Raw genomic sequence first — 14997 nt, 5'->3', positions numbered from 1 at the left:
GTTATATTTAATCAATTGTTTAAATGTGTTTTCATTGCAGTGCATGATTAAAAATGAAAGATAAAAAATGAAAGATAAAAAATGAAAGATTAAACAGTAACTTGTATACCATATATAATAACATTTATTTATCACTGTTCTGATAAACAGCAATTTATCAGAACAGTGCATAATGAGTGTCCTTACATGCAAACCGAAGCATTGAGAACTTTGTAAGTGTATAGACAGTTTAATAAGAAGATACTTTACACAGACAGTACAGTTAGCGCATACAGACAGGAGCCATCTTGGAAAACAGTCTCGACCAATCGAACCACGAGAGTGAGCGAACAGTACGTGTAGATATTGAAGATAAGATAAATTATATTTATTTTTTTATTTTCTCTGTTGCGTTAAGTGCTTCTCTTATGCGAGACTGTTTTCCAAGATGGCTGCTGTCTGTATGCGCTAACTGTACTGTCTGTGTAAAGTATCTTCTTATTAAACTGTCTATACACTTACAAAGTTCTCAATGCTTCGGTTTGCATGTAAGGACACTCATTATGCTGCCGTGTTAGTGTGGGGCTAATTTGAGCCTTGTTAATGGTATTAACTAGCGATCTCTTTTTGCTTACTCGATGCCCAATATACTAGCGTTATAAGCTAAACTGTTTTTAGAGATAAAACTCTTTACATTCGATTATCATGAAAACAAATCTCAGGGAACGATTTAGTCTGTACCAATGTGTTATTACACCCGAGGTTCATTTTGCGCCGGAGTTCTCCTTTAAGCCTGTAGTCCAGACTAAAATGCACGTTTGAGCTGTATTACCTGAAAGCAACTTGTAGGCTATACTGACATATCTTATGTCAGTGCCATTGTTTTGTCTCAAGATGCACACCAGTAATGTTTTTTTCTTCTAAGGTACATTTTTAAAAGCTATAATTGAATGCCCAAATTTAACTAAGGCCTAATCCTGGCTTTATATCTAAACCCTGTCTGTGAAACCGGGGGTTAGAAATTAAGGGGTTAACCCTAACCTTAACCCTTGTCTACAGACTTTTATTTAACAGCATGGATACTCCAAGGTGTTGACTGCAGTGGTTAGGTCTTTAGCATTGATAAAGGACAAAGATCTTCTCACTGTGACAGTCTGTAATGTATTTTAGCAATGATTGTTTGTAAGGATTGTCCCTAAAATAGAGCTATTGATGCATTCAAGACATGTCATAAAGATCGTATTTACGAATTGAACACACATGAACGCCACCACAATGATGAAAATAGGAAGTTATTTACTGTAAAATTAGGATATTTTTTTTACAGTGCAGTATGAACATCTGTTCTGAACTAGTTCTGGCTGTCAGTGGACGTTTAGATAATGGCCAGATTGGACATCTTTTATTTACGTAATTTATTGACTGTTTCTGGATGTCAACGGACGTCCAGATTATAGTCAGTATGAACGTCTTTTCTCAACTAGTTCTGGCTGTCAGTGGACGTTTAGATAATGGCCAGATTGGACATCTTTATTCACGTCATTTATGGACCATTTCTGGATGTCAACGGACGTCCAGATTATAGTCAGTATGAATGTCTTTTCTCAACTAGTTCTGGCTGTCAGTGGACGTTTAGATAATGGCCAGATTGGACATCTTTATTCACGTCATTTATGGACTATTTCTGGATGTCAACGGACGTCCAGATTATAGTCAGTATGAACGTCTTTTCTCAACTAGTTCTGGCTGTCAGTGGACGTTTAGATTGTGGCCAGATTGGACATCTTTATTCACGTCATTTATGGACCATTTCTGGATGTCAACGGACGTCCAGATTATAGTCAGTATGAACGTCTTTTCTCACCTAGTTCTGGCTGTCAGTGGACGTTTAGATAATGGCCAGATTGGACATCTTTATTCACGTCATTTATGGACCATTTCTGGATGTCAACGGACGTCCAGATTATAGTCTGTATGAATGTCTTTTCTCAACTAGTTCTGGCTGTCAGTGGACGTTTAGATAATGGCCAGATTGGACATCTTTATTCACGTCATTTATGGACCATTTCTGGATGTCAACGGACGTCCAGATTATAGTCAGTATGAATGTCTTTTCTCAACTAGTTCTGGCTGTCAGTGGACGTTTAGATAATGGCCAGATTGGACATCTTTATTCACGTCATTTCTGGACTATTTCTGGATGTCAACAGACGTCCAGATTATAGTCAGTATGAACGTCTTTTCTCAACTAGTTCTGGCTGTCAGTGGACGTTTAGATAATGGCCAGATTGGACATCTTTATTCACGTCATTTATGGACCATTTCTGGATGTCAACGGACGTCCAGATTATAGTCAGTATGAATGTCTTTTCTCAACTAGTTCTGGCTGTCAGTGGACGTTTAGATAATGGCCAGATTGGACATCTTTATTCACGTCATTTATGGACCATTTCTGGATGTCAACGGACGTCCAGATTATAGTCAGTATGAACGTCTTTTCTCAACTAGTTCTGGCTGTCAGTGGACATTAAGATAATGGCCAGATTGGATATCTTTATTCACGTCATTTATGGACTATTTCTGGATGTCAACGGACGTCCAGATTATAGTCAGTATGAACGTCTTTTCTCAACTAGTTCTGGCTGTCAGTGGACGTTTAGATTATGGCCAGATTGGACATATTTTTTTAAGTCATTCATCGACTAATTCTGGATGTCACCGGACGTTCAGATTATAGCCAGTATGAACGTCTTTTCTCAACTAGTTCTGGCTGTCAGTGGACGTTTAGATTATAGCCAGATTGGACATAATTTCTCATTGTCATTAATCAACTAATTCTGGATGTCAATGGACGTTCAGATTATGGCCTGGACGGACGGACGTGATATCAACCTGTTTTGTATGTCCACAGACGTCGCTTGCTCAGTGGGCCCTGAGTCTTATTCATGAGCAACCAGCAACCGTAACCAGTATAAGAAAGTGTGAAAATTGCTGTGTGGTTATTTTAATGAAGTCATTTTGATTCTTTGCAATACAGACACGCCTCTTTCTATGTAAATTAGCCCTGCTGCACGATGTGCCATATTCAATTAGCATTGAGCTATTGTGTTTGATACATATTCTGCTGATAATGGAAGTAATTCTTCAAACGATGATGTCATGATGAAGTTATAACCACACATACAGTAAAGCAGATACTTGGTATAGTTTAGTGCACTAAAGAGCCAGTTCAGTGCATGCCGTTTCAATGAATCAAACAAATGAGTCATTGGTAACACATAGGTACAATAAGGTTCCATTTAGTTAACTACATTAGTTAACATGAAATAACAATGGAAAATACTTCTAAAGCATTTACTACGTATACATGATTAAAATCATATTATTTAATGGCTGTGATTTGATGAATTTGATACAAAAAGCGAACAGTTGTTTTTGTATTAACTAATGTTAACAAATATTCAAACGGAGTGTCTAAGTACTTTATTACTGTATAATTATTATAGTATTAACTGGATTTTTTTTGTTAATTTTATAATGTTATTTAAAATAATTTAATATCAATCCTTGTTGAGTTTAATTTTATTTAAAAAAAGAATAATTTAATTCAACATTCTAATTTTGGTAGAATATATATAAAAAAAACAAACAAACATGGAAACCATGATGATTATTTCGTGTCATATCACTCAGACCCGGCTTGCAAGATTTCATGACATGGAATTGTGCCGTGCCGATTGTATTCAGCACAGAGATGTTTTTGCAGTGTTTTGCACCACTGCCTGATTTGCATAATTCATTAAGCGAATAGGGTGCTAAAACAACCCGTGCAAATAAACAACACCATCGGTAGGTGCAATTCAATCTTAGTGAATTCACCCCATTATGTCTATATCTTCCTCTTCATGCCCGTAGCCGCAAATCAGTTAAAAGTGAGTTTCGGCGAAGGAAATACAACTACAGTAACCAATATTTAATTATGTATCTATGTTTGTGTATGGTATGTCTCTTTCTTTTGTTTTATGTGTCATTTCACCTGATGTATGAATAAAGTGATTGTGTTGAATTAGCGTTAGCTCATGCAGTGAACTTTCAGCATCTCCTGTGTAAACATGCATAATTAGATGCAGGCTTAGGCAAAAGCTAGAACTGCCAGAACTGCAGCTGGCAAAGAGAGCGAGAGCGAAAGAGAGACAGAGCGGGAGACGGAGGAGGGGACAGAAATTGTGTGTTGACAGGCGAGGATGTTGGTGGGGGTGAGAGAAACAGAGGACAGTGACTAAAAGCCAATTAATTAGCGAGAGCGGTGATGTGTGTCAGCTGCCTGTTGACATCAGCCCAGATCTCTGTTCACAGCTCTGCTAATGCCCCATCTCTTCCCTTTGCTTTTCAACATCTCCCTCCATTTCTCTTCTACTCATTCACAACTCATCTCTTTGCATTAGAACTCTCACACTTGCCTTGATTGTTTACACTGAAACACATAGAAAGACACTGACATGTAGTCTCGCACCGCTACATACATCCCTGCTCAAACAAACCAACACACAAATACTCGCAAAATCATTCATCCTGGTACACAGGACTTTCATCTTTGTGAGAACAAACCACGCTTCACATAAAACCGTATGTAGGTGCACAGATCAGCAGGCCAATAACATAGCGTACACAAAAAAAAATAAAAAATCGGTGTTGGATTTCCTTGTAAACAATTTTCACTCACAATCGCTAGTACATTTTACAAATAATTACAAAGAACTGACAAGTAACATTGAATTCAATTTAAAAAAAATAAGTATAAAGACTAAAACATACTCCAAAAATCTTTTTACGGTGTATTGTGACACATTTTTTAGCAAAGCAAAACATTCAGCTGGAATTAGCATTAGCTCATGTAGCAGGGCGTGGCTAGATTTCATCCATCAAGATCTGATCATGAAAAGTCAGGGATTTAAAAAAAAAAAAGATATTACTGGATAATATTACCACCTGCAGCCTTGGTTACTTCAACTTAAAAGATGTTTCAGAATTTAATTTTGTGTAAGCATTATAAAAGCTAATACATTAACATAATAGGGGTGCACCAAGAGATTGGTCATCGTTTTAATTGGCCGATATTCTTCTCCTGTATTCCCCTGTGATCGACATTCAAAATTCACAAATTCAAATGAGACATACTGTAATTGAGATAATTATGCGATAATTATGTTTTTTAAAAACATAAATATTGAATGTGATGTTACAGCTTAGCAGGCCACAAAAGAAGAGAAGGAGATTTGGATCTAATTTCAGCTGTTTACTTTATTAATAAACAAAAAAAACAAAGCAGATAATTCAACAAGAAAAAGTATATGTGATTACAGACTAAGAGACAGGGACACAGGAACTATCTAAAATAAAAGTCTTTGGAAAAGGAAACTAATATCAGGCCACATGTTACATATGCATTGTAAGGTTCCTGTTTTTAAGAGTCATTGGGGTAATTCACTGGAAGGACATACTAAGAATAAACGTAAAATAAATTAACAAATAAAGATGTGATTACAATTCAAGCTATAATTATATCATGACTGGTAAAGAAAACTGTTGACTTTCAATCAGTTTGGGTTTGCCAGTAGGGGACTAGTTCACCACAGATGTCCGGTTAGAGACATGAAGAAGCAGCAGAAAGTTCTCTTTAAAGCTTTATTTTCTCCACCACAATTCCATAAAGCTTCAATAAAGGTTTAGCACATAAGTGCGGATGAGTACAGTCGTGATGCCATGAGTATGGGTGTGGTCTAAACAAAACATAATATATATATCAATATAACATAACAGAAACACAAAATAACAAGATAAATACAATGAGATGTAGCAGAAATGCTTCCATGAAACAAGCAACATCATGTAAATGTGAACACAAATCAAATCCCTACTTCACTTAGAAGTATCCTTAAACAAGGAGTAGACAAATAATATCAAATAAGCAAATACATTTCATCAAACAGTTAACATGAGTTGAAATACATAAACCTACTTACTTGTATAATATACGCACACCTCAATGGCAAGAAAGCACAGAGTCTGTTTGCTACACTCACCACATGCAGAGCTATTTAGTACAAATGCTAATCAATGCCACCTGCTAGAGATGGGCGGAGCCTAGTGTCTTCACGTTGCTGCTTTGCCAGCGTGCTTTGACATTGGCTGATTGGCAGAGCAAGTCTCACAGACACAAACACAAATACAGTTACAATGGGCCTTTTTAACAGCCGCCCCCAGATTTCTAAAGCATGAGGAAATCTGCCCATTAAAAAAAAGGTCAAAGTCAAATTTTAGTCTGGAATCTCAGGCAGCTGTATAACCTTAGCCACAGGTCGCACATAAAACTTGTCCTTAATTCTCACTTGAACAGTCCTGACTTTATTATCCACCCCAGGGAATACTTGCGAGATCTGACCAGTGGGCCACAGGGCCCTGGGAAGTTGAGAGTCCACAATCATAACTGTAGTTCCAACCTTGATATCGGGTGACTCTCTTTGCCACTTGCCACGAGTCTGAAGGCCAGGCAAATAGAACTTGATAAACCGCTTCCAAAAGTGATCTGCTAAGACTTGGCTATGACGCCAACGGCGTCGACTCAGTATTTCACTTTGAGGGTATATCACTTGAGGAAGGGATGAATCAGGCCGCCCCATAAGGAGCGAATTAGGAGTAATAGGAATGGGATCAGAGGCATTCGAGGAGGTATACCCCAGAGGTTTAGAGTTTAAGATCCCTTCGATCTCAATGAGTGTAGTGAGAAGAGTTTCCTCGGGTATAGACTGAGTTCCCATAGTGACCTGTAGAGCTTGTTTCAGGGAACGAATCTCCCTTTCCCAACACCCACCGAAGTGTGGAGCATGAGGTGGGTTGAAACGGAAGATAATCTGTTGACTGGCAAGCTGTTCCTGAAGCTCTGGAACTAGTTCGTCAAATGCCCGTCGTAGCTCTCCCTCCCCTCCTTTAAAATTTGTACCTTGATCACATAAAACTTCCAAAGGCTTCCCACGTCGGGCTATAAAACGCCTGAGAGCCATAAGGAAGGAGTCTGTATCAAGTCTTGGAAGGAGGTCGATGTACACTGCCCGAGTAGTCATGCACTTGAACAAGATACCCCAGCGTTTCTCATTCCTGCGTCCGATTTTTACTTGGTATGGCCCGAAGCAGTCAATACCAGTAGAATAAAATGCGGGTTTGAAGAGACGTAGTCTGGCTAGAGGCAGATCTGCCATTCTGGGTATCTGTGGGGTTTTACGAAGCTTTTGACACTCCATACAATCCTTGCGCTGATAACGTCGGATTGCTTCCCTACCCCGAAGGATCCAGTATTTCCTACGCATTTCTGCCAGTACTCTCTCAGGTCCTGGGTGAAGCAACTTTGTATCATAGTCCTTAATGAGTAAGTTAGTGACAGGATGATGGGAATCAAGCACAATAGGATGCATCTGGTCAGGCTCAATTTCTTCACAGCAGCGAAGACGACCTCCTACCCTTAGGAGGTGACTTACACAGTCAAGTTCAGGAGCAAGGCTAAGGAGCCGACTGTTGCTATTCAGTTGTTTCCCCGCTGTAAGTTGTGCCATATCAGAGGGAAAGCTTTCCCATTGGGCTTGCTGAAGGATAGCCATCTCAGCCTGTTGAAAGTCTTCAGCTGATAGATTGGCCCCATCCTTCCTGAGAGATTCTGCGATGGCTGTCAGTAGTTCTTGAAAGGTCAGAAATTGGCTTAGATCAGGCATGGACAAGCGATGTGCAGTATTAGTCAGACCACAGAATGTAGTGTTTCTCAGTTCATCACTGTCAATAAAAGAGGATGGGGGTGTAACCTGCCACTGATCTGGTGAAAGATGAAGGAATGGCGGCCCTGTATACCAACGACTTTGTGGCCCTAGATCTGCCAGCCTTTTCCCTCGGGTGATATCATCTGCCGGGTTGCTATCTGAAGCCACATAGCGCCATTCACAGTGGCTGGTAAGCTCCTGAATCTCTGTCACCCTTGTACCAACGAAAACCTTGAATCGACAGGATTCGGATCTAATCCAGGTCAAAACAGTGGTGGCATCAGTCCAAATGAAAACTTTTCGAATAGGCAAAGTCAATTCCTTCTGAAGGGTCTTAGCCAACTGCGCACCGGTCAGGGCTGCACATAGTTCTAGACGAGGTATTGACAGCCGTTTCTTAGGAGCCACTCTTGATCTGGCCACTATGAATGTGATCTCCACTTCTCCCTGCCGGTCTTCTGTTCGAAGATAGGCGACCGACCCATAAGCGGACTCAGACGCATCACAGAAGATATGGATATCTCGCTGGCTGAAAAGATCATCCTTCGGTGCAGTACAATAGCATCTGGGTAAGACTATATTTTGTAGGTCACTAAGCTCCTCTGCCCATCTGTTCCAAACATTCATCAAATCTTCTGGTAACCTGGGATCATCCCAATCTCTCCTTTTGTCCCATAATCGCTGCACAATCACCTTGGCACGTGTGGTGTACGGGATGATGTAGCCAAGAGGATCATATTGGCTGGCAAGCACCTTATATATATTGCGCATAGTAACTTCTTGGCACTTTACAGCACGGAGCTTATAGGACAAAGTATCAGTTTGACAGTTCCACTGCAGTCCCAGCACTGATTCCTGGTTCGAGGCATTACCCTTGACAATCGATTGCTCAACACTGTCCGATCTGGATGCTGCTGGTAAGTGACTGATGGTGGAAGGCGCATTACTGGCCCATTGCCTGAGTTCAAATCCTCCGTCTGCCAAGGTAGTCTGCAACTGGGCTACCATGAGCTTTGCTTCATCTACAGAGGGCAGACTGTGCAGGTAATTGTCTACATAAAATGCCTTCAGTACAGCATCATGTATCTTTTCACCAGGCTGACTATTTTCCATGATATGCTTCTGCAAGGCAAAGACGGCGCAACATGGGCTACTAGTGGTCCCAAAGGGGAGAACTTGCCATTCAAAAACTCTGGGTTGAACTTCTCTTTCTTGGTCTCTCCATAAGAAACGGAGAAGGGGTCGATCTACAGGAAGGAGTCTTATCTGGTGGAACATTCCTTTAATGTCGCTACTAATAGCGACAGAATGTTCTCTGAATCTTAGTAGCACAGCCAGTAAGGAGGAAGTCAGTGTAGGTCCTGGAAGTAACAGTTCATTGAGGTTGTTTCCTTGAAACTGGAATGAACAGTTGAAAACTACTCTATGTTTACCATTATGTTCAACCATATGGTGTGGAATATACCAACTAACTGGAGTGTCTTCAGCTCCTGACTGCAGTTCAGCAATGTAACCTTCTTGCTTCAGTCGTTTAATCTCAGCCTGGTAGATAGCTGCTTGATCAGGAGACTTACTGAGGCGACGCTCTAGGCTTCTTAGATGAGGCATTACCGCTGCTTTAGGTGCATGAAGAGAGGGCATATTTTGAACTCTGAGCAGTGGGGTAGCATATCGCAGAATCCCATCGACTTGAACTCTGACAGTTTTTTGTTCCAGTAGTTTGATTGACTGCTGGTCGAGTACTGATCTAGTACTTATCTTCTCATCCCTCCAAGGAAGGACATCCATTTGCCAGAGTCGTTCAACTTGTTCGTGCAGAGTAACAGAAGGTGACAAACTTGTGAACAGACATTGTTGCTCTGTGAGACTGTGTTGCAGAGCCTGAACTGGTCCTTGCAGAGTCCACCCAAGGAGAGTTCTAATTGCTGCAGGACCTCCTGGTGGGCCCAAGCGAACTGGTTCGACTGCAGTAATTAAATGAGGGTAGTCTGATCCAATGAGCAAAACTGGATGACCAGTTTTAATCTCTTGGAGGGGAAGTCCATTAAGGTGACGGTACCTTTTCCGTAAAGCCTTAACAGGATGACAGTGCACTCCAAGCCCCAGCTCTGGCGCAGTGAAAGCTCCGCTGATTGGATATACCTTGTCTGGCTGACAGGCTGGTGAAAGGTTGAAGGATACAGCCGCCCCATGTAGGACCTTTAACTCTTGTCTGACTGTGCGCAGGGGCAGGTCCTCCGGTTCACCTTTCAATCTCAGCTGGCTAGCCGCTGTGTGTAGTAAAATGCTCCTTTCAGAGCCATCATCAAGAATGGCATAAGCTTTCATGGATCGATCTCCGTTTCTCAGAATGACTTTACATATTTTCAACAGTACCTTCCGACTTCCTGGGGGCTTGTCAATGAATAATACATCGTTGGCGACCTCCCCCCTGATAGGGCTAGCAGATGGGTCCTCTCTTTCTACTGTTCTCTCCCTGCCCCGTGTATTAACTTCATGAAGAACAAGTAAGTGACGCCCATTACATGCCTTGCAGCGCATCTTAAGATTACACTCTGTTGATCTATGGCCCCGTCCACAGCGCCAGCATCTGTTGTGGCCCTTAATCCAGTCTTGCCTCTGAAATTTGGAGAGTTGAGAGAAATTGGCGCAGTTATTCAAAGAGTGTTTGTTATTATCACAGTAAGGGCAGTAAGGTTTTGCCATGGTGGTCTTAGCTGTGACAGATGATGGAGGTGCTGAAGGGTATTTCTCAGTGCCAAGTAGAACTTCTGTCCCTTTGTGGAATGATTTAGTCTTCCTTGGTTGGTCGTCCCAGGATGACCTGGTCGAGTACCCTCTACCAAAGTGGCTTGCATATCTTGTGGAATCTTCTTGCACTTGGATTTCATATTCCAACCAGTCTGAGAAGTCAAGGAGGGTAGGAATCTTTACATCGAATGGATAGATGAATCTTCTGAAACTGCTCCGCAGATCATGTGGCAATTTACCCAGAAGTCTGGTCACATGAGATCCACATTTTAATTCTACTTTACCAGGCTTACCTAGTTGTCGCAACATTCCCACCAAGGATCTCACCCTCAGAGCATACATTCGAAAGGTTCTGATATCTCCAGTGTTGATGCTTGGTCCCTCCATCAATTCCACTATGCGCTGCAAAGCCAACTGATGTGGCTGACCATACTGCTTATTGAGGGCACCCATGGTTTTGGTATAAGGATGATGTGAACTGCTGTAAGATTCAGCAATTAGCTGAGCTTCTTCAAGCTTGAGATGTTCTAGCAGAATATGGAATTTGAAGTGCTCGGTGGAATCAACTGGCAGAATGTTTTCCAAAGCAATTTTAAGCCGTGCAAACTCTCTGGGGTTTGGGTGAATCAGGTCAGGAATCGTAGGAGTAGGTCCACGATATACTCTTTCTTGGTTAACCGATAAACCTGGAGAGTGGTGGTGTTTACTACTCCTAGATGATAACTTGTCCCGTGGCCGGATGGGAAATTGTGGAGATGGTGATCGGACACGACCTCTTGGTCCATGTTGACCTTAGGTCTTCCATCTTGACTCCTACTAATCTGTCTGTCAATCGGTGGACTGGTGTTAACCCTTTGCCTTGGTGAGCGCAGGCGTAGGTTTCTTATGCTATCATCAACAGAAGAGGAATAACTTTCTTGACTGCTTGAGTCCTCTGAGCTTTCCGAACTTTCCTCTGTTCTACGATCTTGTAATGCTTCATGAGATGCCTGGGCATTTTTTGCATTTGATACTGGTTCAATTACTCTGGACCTTCTTGGGGCTGGTACTGGTCTAGAGCGGTCTCGGGTCTTTGACGGACCAGACACAGGAAGTGGAGATAATATCTGAGGAAATTGTGACTGCTGATTTCGCCAACTTAGTAATTCTTTCACCTCTTCTTCCAATTGAGACATCTGTGACATGAACTTAGTGTTGGCCTGCTTAAGATCATCTCTTTCCTCATTCAGCTGCTGAACCGTGACAATCAGGTCTTGGTGGAGTTTTCGGAAATCAGCATTCTCATCCCGCAGGGTTTCCATCTGCTGGTCCCACTGATCCGTTACATACCACTGTTCTGGACTATGATAATCACTACGATGTGCTGGTGCCTGTGGGGTGTCCATCCTGACATCCTTGTCGACAGATGCTGCACAAGACGTTTTGTGAGAATAGTTGGGTGGTGATATGGATCTATGCAGGTTATAACCAGTCAAATCATAATCCTGCAAATGTGCTGGAAAAGACGATTGTCTCCTGGGCCGCACAACAGGGACTTCAGCTGGTAGCTGCTTCTCCATAACTGTAGAAAACTCTCTCTCCGGCTCGAAGGACCATAAAGAAAACTGTTGACTTTCAATCAGTTTGGGTTTGCCAGTAGGGGACTAGTTCACCACAGATGTCCGGTTAGAGACATGAAGAAGCAGCAGAAAGTTCTCTTTAAAGCTTTATTTTCTCCACCACAATTCCATAAAGCTTCAATAAAGGTTTAGCACATAAGTGCGGATGAGTACAGTCGTGATGCCATGAGTATGGGTGTGGTCTAAACAAAACATAATATATATATCAATATAACATAACAGAAACACAAAATAACAAGATAAATACAATGAGATGTAGCAGAAATGCTTCCATGAAACAAGCAACATCATGTAAATGTGAACACAAATCAAATCCCTACTTCACTTAGAAGTATCCTTAAACAAGGAGTAGACAAATAATATCAAATAAGCAAATACATTTCATCAAACAGTTAACATGAGTTGAAATACATAAACCTACTTACTTGTATAATATACGCACACCTCAATGGCAAGAAAGCACAGAGTCTGTTTGCTACACTCACCACATGCAGAGCTATTTAGTACAAATGCTAATCAATGCCACCTGCTAGAGATGGGCGGAGCCTAGTGTCTTCACGTTGCTGCTTTGCCAGCGTGCTTTGACATTGGCTGATTGGCAGAGCAAGTCTCACAGACACAAACACAAATACAGTTACAATGGGCCTTTTTAACAACTGGTATCAGCTTCAAATTTTCTCAATTACAGCACATGACCGAGTGAAGTTATATTTAATGAATTCAGATGTAGCCATATGGGTTTGTTGTTCACAATAGAATCTACTTCCATGTTAAGTTCATGACTTAAATGTGGGACATATAGTAATAAAGAATGCCCAACATGGAAGTACGAATTTCCCATGTGCACTTGAAGGTAGCATAATTTCAAGATTCTTTGCTGTCAGTTTGACACCATCGAAACATTCCTTTTAGCATCCCTGATTTAAATCAGACATGTTCTTATTAAAGGAGGAAATGGCAACCTCCACATCTGAATAAGTGGAGAAAGCGTAACAGTCAATTTGGATTATGTGCGCCTCGTAAGCCAGTCATAGTGGCCCTGACGTCAGTACCCATTTAAGGATTCCATCCATTGGGGAAATGAACATTGGGAAAACCAATTTTTTTATGTCAAGTTTAAACTTTCTGTTTCAAATTGATTCAATGTCACTGATTCCTTTGCGCCATTGGACTGTGTGACATATTGTTAGCAAACATATAATTAGGTGAATATCGCTGTTTATTATATATTTATAACATGTTTAGTACATGTATTGTTAGATTGGTGCATGCGAATGAAAGTTATTCCTTGTGTTCATTTAAAAATGCTTTGATTATTACTAATATTCCATTCTTCTGTTCTATTCTTTTCTAGCAGTAGAAACAGTATGAATAACTTGATGAATATCTGATAATTCATACCAGTGGAGCACTGGAGACAATTTATAGTGCTGGGTGAAAAGAATCGCTCCCTCAGTTGTGCCCATGAGCGAGACATGTCACTTCTACATGTAGATTCTGTGAGGGAACATCCTTTCTGCCTCAGGCAAACTTTAAGTGCCATTGGACCTGCTAGATAGAGCAAAGCGTCCCTTTTGAGTTTCACCTCCAAAAATCACTGTGATGCCAAACCCTGCCTGGAATTAAAACACGGTAAACAGAGCGAGACTTTGCCCATTTTCTCTCTACCTGTCAGAGTGAGAAAAATGGCCCATGGCAAACTATTCATCTTTCGTTTGAGTGGGGCCAGAAGAAAAGAAATATGAGTTTCAGCAATGGGGTGAATCTGTGATGCACATCTGACACGATTTTGAATTGCTGGAGAATGGTAAAGTTTGACAAAGTTTCCCCTCAGGCGTTCTCTGATTAAAAACGTCCTGCTTGGGTAATGCACTAATTATCATTTTTTACAATAAATTAAACATTGCTCTACTGGCCCAGCACGTACAGTCGTACACATACGCACACAAACACATCATGCAGTGTAAATAGTGACATGCAGTTTTGTGGCTCCTTGGGGAAATTGTGTGGACACATTTTTCTGTCTTGTCTATTTGTGCTGTTTTCTGGGGCGCACTCAATCATTTTACATTTTCAACTTTAATGTGTTAATTACGGGCCCATCAACATCTCTGGAGTGTATTTTACACTCAGGTGAAAGACTGTGCTAAGCAACGTGTGTGTGTTTGTGTGCAATTAACCAAACAAAGGTACAAATGTCAACTAATTTATATCTTGTCAGTTGTTTATTCTACAGCTGTTCATAGCTTGACTATCGTCAACTAGTCCAATCACTGCTAATTAAACGCAAAGTAGCAGTTAGCATACAATATTCCTATGTGTAAATATGTTGCCATGGTTTTTTTTTTTTACTACAGCATGTTTGACTGAAAATAATGAGTAAAGTGTTTAATTGATGTTCTGTATAAATGCAGCTTTGTTAGTGGTAAGATCTAAATGTTTACTAAGCAACATGTTCAGTATAATTCATTCACACAGCTGCTTCTTTCTTTTTTTGCATCAGTGACTAAAACGCATCCATTTCTTATTAGACTTACCCTTGTGAAAAAAAGTACACTTTTTTTAAATCGACTATACTTAAGTGTGAACTTAATGAGATGTTTGTGGACATTTAATTGCCATTAATTGAAAATATATTAGTTTAAATTCAAATTAAATGCAGTTATCTACAATTTTGAGTGCTGTTTTGACCCACTTGAGTAGGACTTGAGTGCATCTTTATATGTATTTTAGGTACACGTAAGTTACCTTTTATTTAATTAATATTATATTATCTGCAAGTACAGTTTTTTTAAATATACTTGTAAGATTTCAAGTACACTACAAGAGCACATTCAATACAA

General features: G+C 40.6%; 1 protein-coding gene across 2 annotated transcripts in view; it reads right to left on the bottom strand.

Annotated features, from left to right (window-relative positions):
* Positions 1-14997, bottom strand: part of gfra2a (GDNF family receptor alpha 2a) — a 104574-nt gene that overhangs the window by 11625 nt on the left and 77952 nt on the right. Inside the window, exon 8 of one of the 2 annotated variants that reach the window (XM_056246547.1) lies at positions 3677-4453. The exons of the other annotated variant lie outside the window; for it this stretch is intronic. Coding sequence (XP_056102522.1) covers positions 4430-4453 — 24 coding nt within the window. The 3' untranslated portion in view covers positions 3677-4429. Of the gene's footprint in view, positions 1-3676; positions 4454-14997 lie in introns of those variants that run through there. 2 annotated transcript variants of the gene reach the window in all.

This window comes from Rhinichthys klamathensis, unplaced genomic scaffold (assembly GCF_029890125.1).
Source record: "Rhinichthys klamathensis goyatoka isolate OS25496 unplaced genomic scaffold, OSU_Roscu_1.1 h1tg000040l_1, whole genome shotgun sequence".
In the NCBI taxonomy this organism is placed as follows: Eukaryota; Metazoa; Chordata; class Actinopteri; order Cypriniformes; family Leuciscidae; genus Rhinichthys; species Rhinichthys klamathensis.
The sequence above is the reverse complement of the archived record's forward strand: the minus strand, read 5'-3'. Positions and strand labels throughout refer to the sequence as shown.